We start from the raw sequence: 14067 nt of genomic DNA, 5'->3' as shown, positions 1-14067 counted from the left end.
TAACTTATATTGATTGTACATAATAATGAGTTTCCTTATGTTGTTTTTATACACGCATACAATTTGATATTCCTTCTTGAATTTCCCACTTTTCTCCTTTCCGAGTCATTGTCTCTGTCTCCCAAAGTGGTCATTTTTCAAATTTCTTATTTTTAAAGGTGCTTTTTCTCCTTAGTAGCTAAAACCTAGAATGAAATAAACTGAATTTAGCAGCATTTACTCGATTGAGATTTACTTTAGCTAAACTGATTTTATTTATAAGGTTTGACATGAAGTTTCATTTTTCTCATATGGAGTTAAAACCTCCGTAAGTTTTCACTTCCCAGTGCCTCCCCTTTGCTTCAGGGGAATCACTTCATGTTTAGATGAGAGAAGCCTGTGCTTATGCTTTTTAATATGTGTTGTGAAAGAAAGAAATGTTCCAGAAAACCCAATTCCCCGATAATTTAAACTGACATTGAAAATGATCTGGCCGGTATTGCTGGTTTCATAAACTGTTGACTTAGCTTGGTATTTAAGCCAGCCCTCCCTAGAGCGGAAACATCACACGGGCTATCTGTAAGTGCTGTGTGGGTGCCAAGATTTTTCCTCTTCAGATGTTGTGCTTTATCAGAATCTCCCACTTGCTCATCTGTGGGCCCTTGTCATAAAGACACTGGGTGTGCACAGGCGTGTTTATGGCAAAGAGACTACACGGTGAAATCATCACACACGTCAGTAAAATTTAATCGCCCTGAGTGCATCTGCCTCCCAGAAAAGCAAATCCAAGGTCATGTCAGTATGGTCCTCTAGTAAACTGTCGCTTCCCAGATTCTAAGACACATTCACCATTTTAAAAGCATGAGTTGTGGAACTGAAGAGGTCGCTCAACTATTAAGAGTAGCTATTCTTAAGAGGGAAAAAAAAAACACCTCAGGGAAAAGCACAACAATTGGTTATTTATTACCAAATGGCCAGTCTTGAAAACATGCATGCAAGTAACCTTATACAAATGGAACAAGTCACATCTGGGACTATGTGTGTGTGTGTGTGTGTGTGTGTGTGTGTAATATGATAATAATAATAATAATAATAATAATAATAATAATAATAATAATAATAATAAAAGAGTAGCTATTCTTGCCAAGAACCCAGGTTTGATTCTTAGCACCCTCCTGGTGGTTCACAACTCCAGTTCCAGAGGATATAATACCCACTTATGACCTCCCAGAACACCAGGCACATATATGGTGTACCTGGTTACACATGAGCAAACCACTCATACACATCCAATAAAATTAATAAATCTAAAAATAAATATAATGTGACTTGAATATGAAGTAACTTTTCTTCTCACTTGTTTTGAAGGGTCCTGTTGGCCCAAGGGGACCTCAAGGTTTACAAGGACAGCAAGTAAGTATTTTTTTTTTACAGTGAAATTATATACTACAACATAAAGAAAGAACACAAATAAGGTTCACGTTTCATGACTACTTGGGGTAGAACATTAAACTGTGTAATTATCACTTGGAATGGCATCTACCAAACAATCCTCACCCACTTAGAAGCATGGGCAGCTTTCTTTTTCAAAGTTTCTTGATAACGTGTGTGTGTGTGTGTGTGTGTGTGTGTGAGAGAGAGAGAGAGACAGAGACAGAGACAGAGACAGAGACACAGAGAGAAAGACACACACAGAGAGACAGAAAGAGAGAGACAGAGATGGAAGGAGGGATGGAGGGAAGGAAGGATGGAGGGAGGGAGGGAAGGAGGGAGAGAGAGAGAGAGAGAGAGAGAGAGAGAGAGAGAGAGAGAGAGCGCACACCAGAGACTGAAGACATATGTCTTTTTTGGTTGCTCTCTGCTTTAGTTCTTGGGGCAGTCTCTCTCTTGCAGGCAGGGTCTCTTACTGAACTGGTAGCTCACCAGTTTAACCAGTCATCTGGCTGGAGGGCCCCAGAGATGCCCTGTTCCTGTCCCCCTCCCCGGCACGAGGATCACAGGCTGGCTGTCTATCTGCCCGGCTCTCCATGTGTTGGGTTTCCACACTCTGATCCTAGTCATGCCTGTGTAGCAAATGCTTATCCACTGAGCTGTCTCCCTAGCCCTCCGAGTGTCTCAATGGTCGTCAATGTGCATCATCTGATTTCTCTAAGTGATTGACCTCTGACATTAGGATCCATGTATCCTTGGTTCTAAAACAATAGGACATCATCTGATGTTATGATGATTTCCGCAACTGATTATTGCCGACTCTCAGACTTTACGATCAGATAAAAAAAGGCCGTTTCCAATTAGTATTATTATAAAGTAAGGCCAAGGTGGTTATTTTGTGGAATCTGTAAGATCCTAATACTATATACTTTCTTTCCACACCTATCAAATGCTAGTAGAACTATGAAGTAGAACTCTTTGGCTCCTTGTAACGATCTAATAGGCATTGGCTAAGAATGCTTCAAAAGGAAACATCTTTAGCTTGGTCGAGGTCATCTCATTGTCATGATCAGCTGTATGGACTTGACTTCGTTACATTGCTGAACAGAGAGGGAGTTGATAACGGTGAGGTGGTTGATGATGATGATGATGATGATGATGCTAAATACTATTGATCAAGTACCCATTCTGCACCAGCCCTATTTGAGGACTCCTTTATCTAAATAGGCCAATAAACCTAGTTCTAATATTAACCTGATTTTTGAGATTGTGAAACTGCATTATAATCTGATTCAGTAATTTACTTGATATTCCATACCTGGAAAGAGGCAGAGAGCAACCCCCTATGCATTGTTAAGAATGCAGAATTTGGTATTCTGCTTTCCTTTGGTTCATTTATTGCTCGTTCTGAATTTTAGGGTGGCGTCGGGCCATCAGGACCTCCCGGTGAGCCTGGCGAGCCTGGACCAATGGTGAGTGTGGAATGAATGTGTCAGCCCTTTTCTTCGGGCTCTACCTCTATGAGGTGTTGTGGGGTATTTGTTCTCTTAGGCCACAATAACGTAGCAAGAAATGATGATCCCTGAGGTCCTGTGCTATGGATTATACTTAAGTTCTATGTTTCCAAGTCACAGTATTTTAACCCAGGAACTTGAGTGTTGTGCAAAGTATGGATACATAGATTTGTGCAATTCAACATCTCTATTGCCAAGCACAAGATCTGAGACATACAGATAATAAAACATTAGTAATGCTGTTTGATATATCTTTCCATTGTCTCAATAGGATTTGAATAGCGTTGGAAGGAGGAGGTGAATATTCTTTGGTTTTTGTTTTGCTTTCTTCTTAGGGTCCAATTGGTGCCCGTGGACCAGAGGGACCCCCTGGGAAACCTGGAGAAGATGTAAGTTTCCCATTGCGTTGGAGTGTAGACGAGGCTAACTCTGAGCTGCATGGGTCAGGTGAAAATTCCACCCCGATTCCCTTTCATCACCTCATCCCATCAAATCCACTCTAAACTTGAGGACACAGGTTAAAGTTCTCCAAAACCTGAAAGGACTCTTTATTATGAGAGTGTTAAATTACTAGATATTATCTTTCCTGAATTCTCCAGGATTTTTTATTAAGATTTATCTATAATAATTTGTGTGTGTGTGTGTGTGTGTGTGTGTGTGTGTGTGTGTGTTTTAGAAGGCTGGGAAGATGAGTTAACCTGAACATATAACAAATGCTTATTTTATTTTAATTTTTGTTGTGTTAGGGATCAACTTGGGGAATTGTGCATGATAAACAGGGTCTCTGTTTCGAGCTGTATCCCATCCCTCTGCATGTAAATTGTGATGTTCTGAAAACAGCTAGATCAGAGCAGGATGCTCTGCATCCATTTATTCTTCCTAGCAACTTCAAAGAAGCATGATAAACTGAATTGCAGGGTTAAATGTGACCAGAAATCGAACCTGGGTTCTGTTTCTACACTGTTTGCAGTTTAACACACACACACACAAAATCAATCTGTACAGGTTTTTCCGTCTGCACTTTATCATGCAATCTCAGAGAAGGGTATTTAATCTCTACACTTCTCACCCCCTTTTTCCTGTAAAGGGTGAACCTGGAAGGAATGGCAACACTGGCGAAGTGGGATTCTCAGGGTCACCGGTAAGTTCATGATCAATATAATGACACAAAAATAAAGAATGCGAAACTTGCCGCGCATTGTACACACATGTATTAGACACCGGGTAAATGAAGACACCCAAGCGTTATCGTCTTCTGTCGAAATGCAGATGTGGAGGGACGTTCTGCCAGCAGCATTACAGTGAATCCCAGTTCCCAGAATTGTATTGGCGCCAGATGCAAACCCTGGAGCCAAACAATTGGGTCATAACTATAACTCTCATGGATACTCCCAAAACTCAAAATTTCCACAATTAAGAAGTCACCAAAGTGACCTACTTATAATCCATAACACCTGAGTTTTGTTGATCTCCAAATATTTTTATTGTATAGCAGCCCGTCGAACGGAAGTACCGGCTTGAGGTTGTTGCCTCGTGTGTGTTTTCAATCAGCTGGGGGCTAAACTGTGGACAGGCTGCTCCTTTGGCTGCTCACCAAGTCCTAATGTTGCCTGATATCCTTTATTAGTAGGCTGGGTCCTAAAATCTCAGGAGAAGACGCGTCCATGGCCAGGCTGCCCTAACACAGCTGTTTCGTTCTCCCTTTACTCATTCAAGGAACACACGTGTCAGCCCGCTCCACCGGATTTGGAGATCCGGAACCTTGAGCGGCTTCCAAATCTGCCTGTTTGTGGCCCCACGTTGCTTTGTTTAGCTTCTTTAAAGGGTGTGCTAGACCAGAATGGAGAGAATTAGAGACCGAAGGAGCAAAAATCCTCCTCAAGAATGTCAGTGCGTAGAGTTTCTCTCGCCCAGCAGCCCCTCGCTGAACTCAGGGCCTTCATTTCGTTCCTGTTATTCCCTAATGTTTCTGCACTTAATACAGCCACCTGATACTGCATGACTCTCTCTTTACTTTCCAAAAATTGATGAGGTTCATTACTGAGATCTTTTCTTTTTTTTTTTTTTAACAGAGGGATGTTGATCTTTAACTGAGATTTATAGGGCTCTAAGGATGATTTAGTTTTAATTATGAAACCAATCCCCTATCTTCCTCTTTTTATCCTCTGCTCCCCTATCTTCCTGGGGTATAAGGCAAAGGCGTGAGGGTTAGCACCCAGGACAGATGACCTTTTCCTCCATGGCCTGTGCTAACAGCGTGCATCTCCGTGGGGAGGAGAGGTACCCAGCCAGGACGGCGCAGATGCTCTGGGCAAGCTCACCGCAACCCCGCACATTCACGCTGTTGATGACAGCTCTGGGTCAGCAGAAGGAGCATTCTTCTTGAGCATTAGAACATCCAGTTCATTTCCTTGTCATACTAGAATATGTAATTACATAGGAATTTCCCCTGCGATCGTCAAAGCCGAAGTTAACTAATTATTTGAAATAAAAGCTCAGCTATTCCCCCATAGGCTTGGACGGGTGTGCGCTAACTGGCTTGTTCGATGTCAAGGGAGTTATATCTCAGTGTGAGAGAGAGGATGCCGGTCCAAAACCTTTAAGGGACTTATTGATATGAAAGATTTTCTTTTTTTTTTTTTTTGGTTTTTTTTTTTTTTTCGAGACAGGGTTTCTCTGTGGTTTTGGAGCCTGTCCTGGAACTAGCTCTTGTAGACCAGGCTGGTCTCGAACTCAGAGAGATCCGCCTGCCTCTGCCTCCCGAGTGCTCGGATTAAAGGCGTGTGCCACCACCGCCCAGCATGAAAGATTTTCTAAGCATGGTTGCATCCACAGAGGAATTACCGATACCTCATTGTTTTTGGAAATGAGTAGTATATCCTTACTGTGGTAGTCTCAAAATGCCGAGGTACTTTCCCTGCAAGAAGTCACAGAAAATATTGCTCTGATCTTATCAACTGATTTTTTTTGTCTAATTGCTTATTTATTCATTTAGTAAAATTGAGTAAAGGCTATGGTGTGCAGAGTGGAAGGACTTTGCCATATGTGTAAGGACTGGGACAAGAGAAGCTGCGCTGGAAGGGACTGGTGACAGCAACTGGGCTAGAGGCATTCAAATCTTAATTCAGTTTGTCGTCAAGCTGATGATTATTTTCTGATTGCTCACTAACCAAGCATAAGGCTAAGTGCTAGGGATTTGAGAACTGATAACCACAGTTGAAATCTGACAGCTGGTGGATGGCACCAATCCGTGCTATCAAGATCTAGAACCTTCCAATGACAGCGGTCATAGGAATTCAATGCAAAACCAAATATATGTAGTAGAAATAATAAGAGCATGACTGAGTGACTGGATCACTATCATCTGAAAAACACTATATGGAAAAAGCCTTAATATCATTTCGACCGGGTTTCATTTGTGGTTGTATGTCTTCTATTTTTCTGCTTTAATGTGCTTGACTAGAAGAGACATAGAATTAGCAGAAACCTAGACATGACTGAGTCAGGACCCAAAGGTACCCTCACATTTCCTGATTTTCTGTCGGATATTTTAGCTGCTCACTTACTTTGCAAGCAGCCATCATTTCCCAAAGCTTGCTCTGAACCCTAACTTCTAAAAGTCTGGATCATAATAAACAACCTTATTCAGACAGCAGAAATGATCAAAGCCCTTGGCTTGCTACATACAAGGACAGCTCCTCCACCCAGACGAAGCTCAGTGGAAGACAGGCCAATGTGTTCCCCCGGGTTCCTCTCCTGAAGTTTCTTCTTTATGCCTGGACCTAGTCAATTTACACACTGCACGTGTTGATCCATGAATATATTTGTTTGTGTGTTTGTTTGTTTGTTTATTTATTTATTTATTTATTGTCCCTTGTCAGCAGAGGGTGAAGTATCAGCAAATGGGCAGCTGGCTCTTTAGCCGACATTTTTGTGTGTTGGGCTCTTCCATTTCTAACAGGGTGCTTGCTTTCCTAGTTTTGATTACCCCAGTAACATTTTAATAGGCAAAAGTATCCTGTCCTTCTCTTGAATATGTGGGTGAAAAAGATGTGTCGGCTGCCTTGGAGCAAAGGCATATCAAGCCATTTTTCTGTTTTTATTAAGGTTTATTAATGTACACAATGTTTCTCTATACCTTTCCCACAGGGCGCTCGAGGCTTCCCTGGTGCTCCTGGTCTCCCAGGCCTGAAAGGTCACAGAGTAAGTTGCCTTATTCTCTGTTTTACCGAGAGGGGCCCGGGGATAAACCAATCAGAACCTTGGCAAATTCCCTGTGCCAACTGCCTTTATATTTGTCCTTGAAATACTCATCTGCATTACTGAAATTGTAAATACCATACATTTCCTTTGGATTTCATATAATTCTATTACAAAAAGGCTGTGTTACGTGAGATGGTACTACGGTGAGCAAGAAGAGTCTTGGATTTACGACCTCGATTACAAAGTGGATGCACTTGGGGAAAGAGAGAATCATTATGTCATAGGGCAGTGAGTGAGTTGATTGAGGTGGAGGACACTGGGTCAAAAAGGGCACAACTGGGTGGACAGTAGTTTTTTAAACTGGAGATGATGAGTAGGTGACTATTAAATATGCTGTACACAAATATAATCTACCATCAGCCTTCTACTATACGTGTGTCTGTATTGGAATGTAGAGATCATTCTATCTTCCATCCAAAGGCAAGGCCAATATCAGCTATACTATACTGGGGAGTTACTTTTTGAGCTATTGAAATTCTGAGTAGAATGAACGTTGCTGTCCTCATTATCAAATTCCTTTACTTTTTGTTGTCTGTTGGGGAATGGTTCCAGGACAACCTGCACCCAAGAATATAGCTTTTAAAACTGTATAAACCCTGTAATTCGCCCAGGGTCAGTATATGTTTTTTTAGCATAGATTAATTTTTTAGGAAGTCATATTTTTGTTGATCAATGCTTTAAGCTGAGAACATTTTTTTTGTGAAATCTTATCTTTTCTAATATATTTCACGAAAGTATTCAAAGTTTAGAAAAATAGTGAGCAATTATTTTACCTGTAAAGCTTATCTCCACAAGGCCCTGTGTATAAATGTGTTTTTTTTTTATCCTTTAGAAAACTGAAGAAAACCAGAAATATTTATAAATTTCTACTGTTCTTTGCAGGGACACAAAGGTCTTGAAGGCCCCAAAGGTGAAGTTGGAGCAACTGGTGCTAAGGTATTTGTTCCATACTAACCCTGACTTACTGCAGCAGTTAGGCTGCCATGGGCATCACTGACCCTGACTCAGGGCAGCGGTGCAGCTGCCGTGGGCAACCTTTAAAGAGGTAATATATGGAAAAGAGAGGGACTTAAACAAGCAAACAGCCAGGTAAATAAAAAGTTTCCTGAATACTCCACTCTTTCCCAGCAACTTCTAGCCATTCTTTCTTTCCCAGAGTGATGGTTTTTCATTTAAGTAGAGAATATAGCGCAGAAGTTTCAAGGTTTTCTTAAGAGAAAAACATCACTGTGAGACATATGCATAGAAAATGTGTTTTAAAATTTTTATCTCTCAATTTCCTACAAAAATTAACCTCGTTACCTTTAGTGTTGTAAAATGTTATTTGGGATATATTGGACATGTCAGTGCCCCCTGACCAGAAGGGCCAGTTTATGTCAGTCTTGTTTAAATCCCCAGCTTTAGACTTTATTTCTATGGTAATTAAACTTTCGTTTAATTTGGAGAAAAGATAACAAAAGCAAATTCTGAGCTCTTCCTTTGGAAGCACCCTTTTCAAATGTCTTTTTTGAAACTGTGCCTTCAATATTTCGCCTTTAGGGAGCAGCGTTTTGGCAGCTGTCCTGAAGTTTTTCACACTGTGATGTGTTTGTTTTAGGGTGAAGCCGGTCCCACCGGTCCGATGGGTGCCATGGGCCCTCTGGTAATCCTCACATTCTTTATTTCTTTGCTTTTCATATTGCAATAAGAAAATGTTTAAATAAAAATGCATATATTCGCTAGTAAATAATTCTGAAAGGTAGCCGATAGAAAAAGCAGGTCAAAGGAAAGCCGGCTCTCCATTTGGAGGTCGGCCCTTCCTGGATTTCAGTGCTTTCCTATAGTACGGTCATAAACAATTACTCTCCTCTGTTTAGCCTTTAAATCCGTGTTGTGTGACCTCTATTTGTATCAGGATTTGCATCTCCATAGATAAACACATTTTTCACGTTTTAATACTGCTTTTTAATATCAATTATTTTATTTCTCAGGTCTTTTTCATTTTTATTTATATTGTGTCTAAATTGGATGAGACAGTGAAATAAAACCATCACATAAACTCATGTTAGATATCTCATGAGACTTTTTTCTATGTCACTTGTAGGGACCAAGAGGAATGCCGGGAGAGAGAGGAAGACTTGGACCACAGGGTGCCCCTGTAAGTATACCTGGATCACATACTTAATAAGAACTATGTTTAACTATTTTTCAGTTACGCTTTAGTAGATATGCTTTTTAAATGAGAGTAATTGCAGGGCATATAACGTTATGGTTGGGTTATTTTTATTTTGGAACACACTTCAAGTTTGAAATATTAGACAGTGTGGCCTGACATTCTGAAAGCTGAGGGAAGAATTCAGAACACATCTCCCCCAGGTTCAGTCATCACCACCCTTTGGTCTACTCCCCATTAAGCCTTTCCAAATGCCCGAGACAGCTATTGCAGGCTCAGCCCATTCCTTCAGTCTGTATGCTGTCTCAGTTCACCGTTGGAGACAACACTTACCAGCTGAGGATGTTCCCACCTCTATTGGATACTAACTGGCTAGCGAGGAATCCAGCTTAAAATATGTCCTGCCACGTCTGCCTTCTTGTGGCTCATCTGATACCAGTGGACTCTGGGTCTTATGTCCGTTTTCTTAGACAACAGTTTGAAAGCTGTGCCTTGTTGATGAGAAATTGATGGGGGAATGCATTAAAAAGCAAGCCCATGAAATAGGAATAAGGAAGTAGACTCGGAGAGAAGCTGGGTAGTGTTGCGACGACAGCAAACACCTCAGTAAATACCCAGGGAGCTATCATCTTGTGTAGACATGACCAGAAAAAGGGCAGCCGTGGGAAGTCTGCAGTCTCCAGGGAGAATGGGGCGGCAGCCCTCAGCAGGTTCTGATGCAGCTGATTCAGGGGACGCTTCCATGAGACTCTACCCTGACAGGGACCTGTCTGAGACCCACAGATTTAATTCGAGCTTCATTTTTTTGTTTGTACTTCCTGTGCTCTTAGCTATTTTGCTTGTTTATTTTTCAAAAGCACTTGTCTTCAGAGTTAATCTGCTCAGTAAGAAAGCCAGGATGCTCAAACTATCTTTGGATCAGAATTTACATGATTTAGGGTGATGCAGTTAAGTAAACAGAATTTTTTGTGCTGTTTTCTTTCCTTAATCTTGAGGGTTAATTGATTTTTGTTTGTCTGTTTGTTTTCTACTGATACAGGATAAATATGTTTATTGCTACCTTATAAAAAGGCATATATATATAAAATCTGTTTTATATAAACTCATGGTTTTTTATCACTACTAGTTCAGTGGCACTTGTTATCAATCATCCTTAATATATTTTTTTCAATATTTTCATGGTAAACTGTTTGGGAAACAAATGAATTACTGTCAATGATACAATTCCCTCTTTTAATTCTCTCTCTTTTTTAAAAATTAGGGACAACGAGGTGCCCATGGTATGCCTGGAAAACCTGGACCAATGGTGAGTTGTGTTATTTTCATATTAACTAATTAATTGATCCACTATCAATTTGTATATTTTCACATTTATTTATCTATTTCTCCATTATTTTTGTGTATGCAATTACAGAATGCTCACTGCATTGTAGACACAGGAAATAAAAACACGACAAACACGGATCTTATTTTTGAAAACTGATATATTAACTAATATAGGTGTGGAATACTACAGTTGATGAGGTAACATAGTGAATTTGAAATACAGAGCATAGGGGAGGATAGTTTAAACCTACACTATATGAAGGATGTAAATAAAGAATTAAAAAGGAATAATTACCAAATAAAATCTTGAGTTATTTGATACATAAAAGGCAGGAGGGTTATTCCAGCTATAGAATAGTTAAATGAAAAAAAATATGAGGAACTCAAGGAAATACTAATGAAAAGACTGAATTGGCAGGTGGGTAATAGGTCACACAGTTACACATACTGTTAAGGAATGTCTGGTCTCTTTCCAATCTCAGGTATTGAGCAGCCACTCTGAGGCATTAAACGTAGGCATACATGACCAGAAGGAGCATCAGCTGTCAATGCTGTAGATGGATGAAGGGGTCAAGACCGAGTGTGAACACCATTAGCTTAATTCCAGGAAGGGGCTGTAAAAGTGTAACCTAAATCTAGTACATTGGCAGTGAAGTCCAACTGTTGAAAGGGTAGACATGAATTCAAGTAGCTGCACAAGAAAAATTGTACTAATGTTATAAAACACTAAAATGTGAGAGAGAATAGGGATATTTGATCATATGGCCCAATTTTAAAATTTTAATTCTTTTTCCATAGTCCCAAAGTGAAATAGAAATATAGTAATCAAAATTCTTTTTTTTTGCGGGGGGGGGGATTTTTCGAGACAGGGTTTCTCCTTAGCTTTTTGGTTCCTGTCCTGGAACTAGCTCTTGTAGACCAGGCTGGCCTCGAACTCACAGAGATCTGCTTGCTTCTGCCTCCCGAGTGCTGGGATTAAAGGCGTGCGCCACCACCGCCCGGCAGTAATCAAAATTCTTGACCCTGCAGATTTTTCTTCCCCTTGTCACTCAAAAAATTGAAGTGAAAGATAGGACAAAAGGAATACATTTTGAAATGATTTTATTAATTCAAAACTCCTGGAATCAAAACACATGATTCAAAGAAGTGCAGTAAGTTAGCACTGTGTCCAAAGCCATACGGTGAACACTGGTTTACCCTGATCACTTTATCTGTCCATCCTTACAAATTCTGGCAGTGTTACGCAACGTACGTTAGTGTCATCTCCAGACGGTTCTGGGATGTCATTTGTTCAGAACGAAATATGAGATTTTGCTGCGAGCCACAGCTGCTCAATGATTGTCCTGGAGACTCAGTTAACACGGACAAACCAAGGCACCCCTTTCAAGCGACACACGTTTCCATTGTGACGTCATCCATTTTATGTGGCACGATTAGGAAATTTATGCTTTATAATGAGATTTATTCATTTTGTATGTAGGAGTATTTTGCCGTGTGTGTGTGTGTGTGTGTGTGTGTGTGTGTGTGTATACCATATACATATCAGGTTTCAGATAGCTGTGAGCTGCCATGTTTATGCTGGGAACTTAACCCAGGTTTTCTGCAAAAGCAGCAAGTGATCTTTGTTGTTGAGCTGTCTCTTCCGCCTTGGAAATTCACTTCTTATGGTTGACACCATCGTATACATCTTTGAACACTATTTTAAACCAATGTTGGATGATACTTATAACATAATTACATTGTTTAGTATGATGTGCAGATTGATTGATCATATCTGTTAAAAATACAGATTCACACCCTCTGAATAGGAAAATGATGTCATTGTATACTGATTAAAAATATGCAATTACTTTGCCAATTTCCATTTTGTAGGGTCCTCTTGGGATACCTGGCTCTGCTGGTTTTCCAGGAAATCCTGGAATGAAGGTAAAATAGTAACAGCATTTGATAAGTGGGGGCTATTTCAGTAATTGAAGAGTCTGGGGGGTTCTTTTTTAATTGATTAATTGATTTTTTCCCCAGCCCAATCACAGTTTTCCCTCCTTCCTTCATCTTATCCCAGTCCCTTCCCCTATTCACACTTCCTCTTTTCTCTTCAGAAAAGGACAGGTCTCCCATGTACATCAGCCAGAGAAAGTATATCAAGTTGTAGTAAGACTCAGCATCTCCTCTCCTATTGAGGTTTGACAAGGCAACCCAGTAGGAGGATGGGGTCCCAAAAGCTAGTGACAGAGTTAGAGACACAGCCCCTGCTCCCACTCTTAGCCTTACAAGAAGACTAAGCTACACAACTGTAATATACATGCCAAGGGCCTAGGTCAGTCCTAAGCACAAGGTCTCTGTGTGGAGGCTCAGGCTCTGTGAGCTCCGAGGTACCCAGGTTAGTTGATTCTGTGGATTTTCTTGTGGTGTCCTTGGGCCCTCTGGCTCCCATAATCCTTCTTCCCTCTCTTCCACAGGATTCCCTGAGGTCCACCTAAGGTTTGACTGTGGGTCTCTGTATCTGTTTCCATCTGTGGATGGCTGAAGTCTTTCTGATGGCAATTCAGATAGGCAACAATCTATGAGTATAGCAGAATATAATTAGGACTCATTTATTGACTACTTTTTTTTTTTTGCTAGTCATGTTTAACAAGAGAAAGAGCCTAGAGTAGTATGTTCATGGTTCTTATGCAAGGGAATTCAAAAAAGAAAATGGAAAAATGAAACCTGTTGTATGATAAAGTTACTTAAAGCCATATAATTGAACTCTACAGACAGATTTTTGAAATGGTTGTAAGATAAGAAAGAACAATATTGAGCTGAGCGGACACTCCGTTCTTGGAGAGAGTGTGGAAAATAATCAAAGCGGACTGTTTTAAGCAATAGGAAGTCCAAATAAATTAAATCTTGCAAGAGCAAGAAAAGCTGTTCTGTCACAACACGCTGGCTGCTGGCTGTCTCTCAGCCCCTCCCTGCACAAGCCCTTAAAGAAGGAAGTAGGGAGGACACTTGGCGTTCTATGTGGGAATGGATTAAGGCATTCAGTGGGTGTTGTGACACAGTTTGTACTTTCAGTTCTTTGGGAGGGAGTCAAAGATTACAGTAAAAGGACAATAAGATTGCACTCCTTCTGATTCTGATTTGTGAGCCTCAGGATCTGATTTCCCTCTGCTCCAGGAGCTGTAACTCTCTTGGTCTTGAAAAAAAAGTTTTCCTCAGGACATTCAGCTTGCAAACATGACTGCATCTGTGGCCCCTCAGGAACTTCTCTGTGCCTCGTTTTTCAAAAGAATTCTGTCCAGGATTCAGTGTGATGATTTGTATAAATGCTCAATGTGGGGGCTGGGCCAGCCAATAAAGCATAGGTTCCTGCTTCCTGTCAGGAACTGTTCTCAGACTAAATGTGAATTTAGACATAGA

At 40.6% G+C, this 14067-nt stretch overlaps 1 protein-coding gene across 1 annotated transcript in view; it reads left to right on the top strand.

Moving 5' to 3' along the window:
• The window catches only part of LOC121442196 (collagen alpha-2(V) chain), a 126994-nt gene that overhangs the window by 77209 nt on the left and 35718 nt on the right, over window positions 1-14067 (top strand). The window contains exons 9-18 of the mRNA XM_041643657.1: window positions 1348-1392; window positions 2829-2882; window positions 3260-3313; window positions 4012-4065; window positions 7074-7127; window positions 8070-8123; window positions 8785-8829; window positions 9271-9324; window positions 10601-10645; window positions 12538-12591. Coding sequence (XP_041499591.1) covers window positions 1348-1392; window positions 2829-2882; window positions 3260-3313; window positions 4012-4065; window positions 7074-7127; window positions 8070-8123; window positions 8785-8829; window positions 9271-9324; window positions 10601-10645; window positions 12538-12591 — 513 coding nt within the window. The remainder of the gene's footprint in view (window positions 1-1347; window positions 1393-2828; window positions 2883-3259; window positions 3314-4011; window positions 4066-7073; window positions 7128-8069; window positions 8124-8784; window positions 8830-9270; window positions 9325-10600; window positions 10646-12537; window positions 12592-14067) is intronic.

Source organism: Microtus oregoni, unplaced genomic scaffold (genome assembly GCF_018167655.1).
Source record: "Microtus oregoni isolate MIOR12 unplaced genomic scaffold, Mior012 000087F_ref0000451, whole genome shotgun sequence".
Classification (NCBI taxonomy): domain Eukaryota; kingdom Metazoa; phylum Chordata; class Mammalia; order Rodentia; family Cricetidae; genus Microtus; species Microtus oregoni.
Note: the sequence above shows the minus strand (reverse complement) of the source record. Positions and strands in the feature narration are given on the sequence as shown.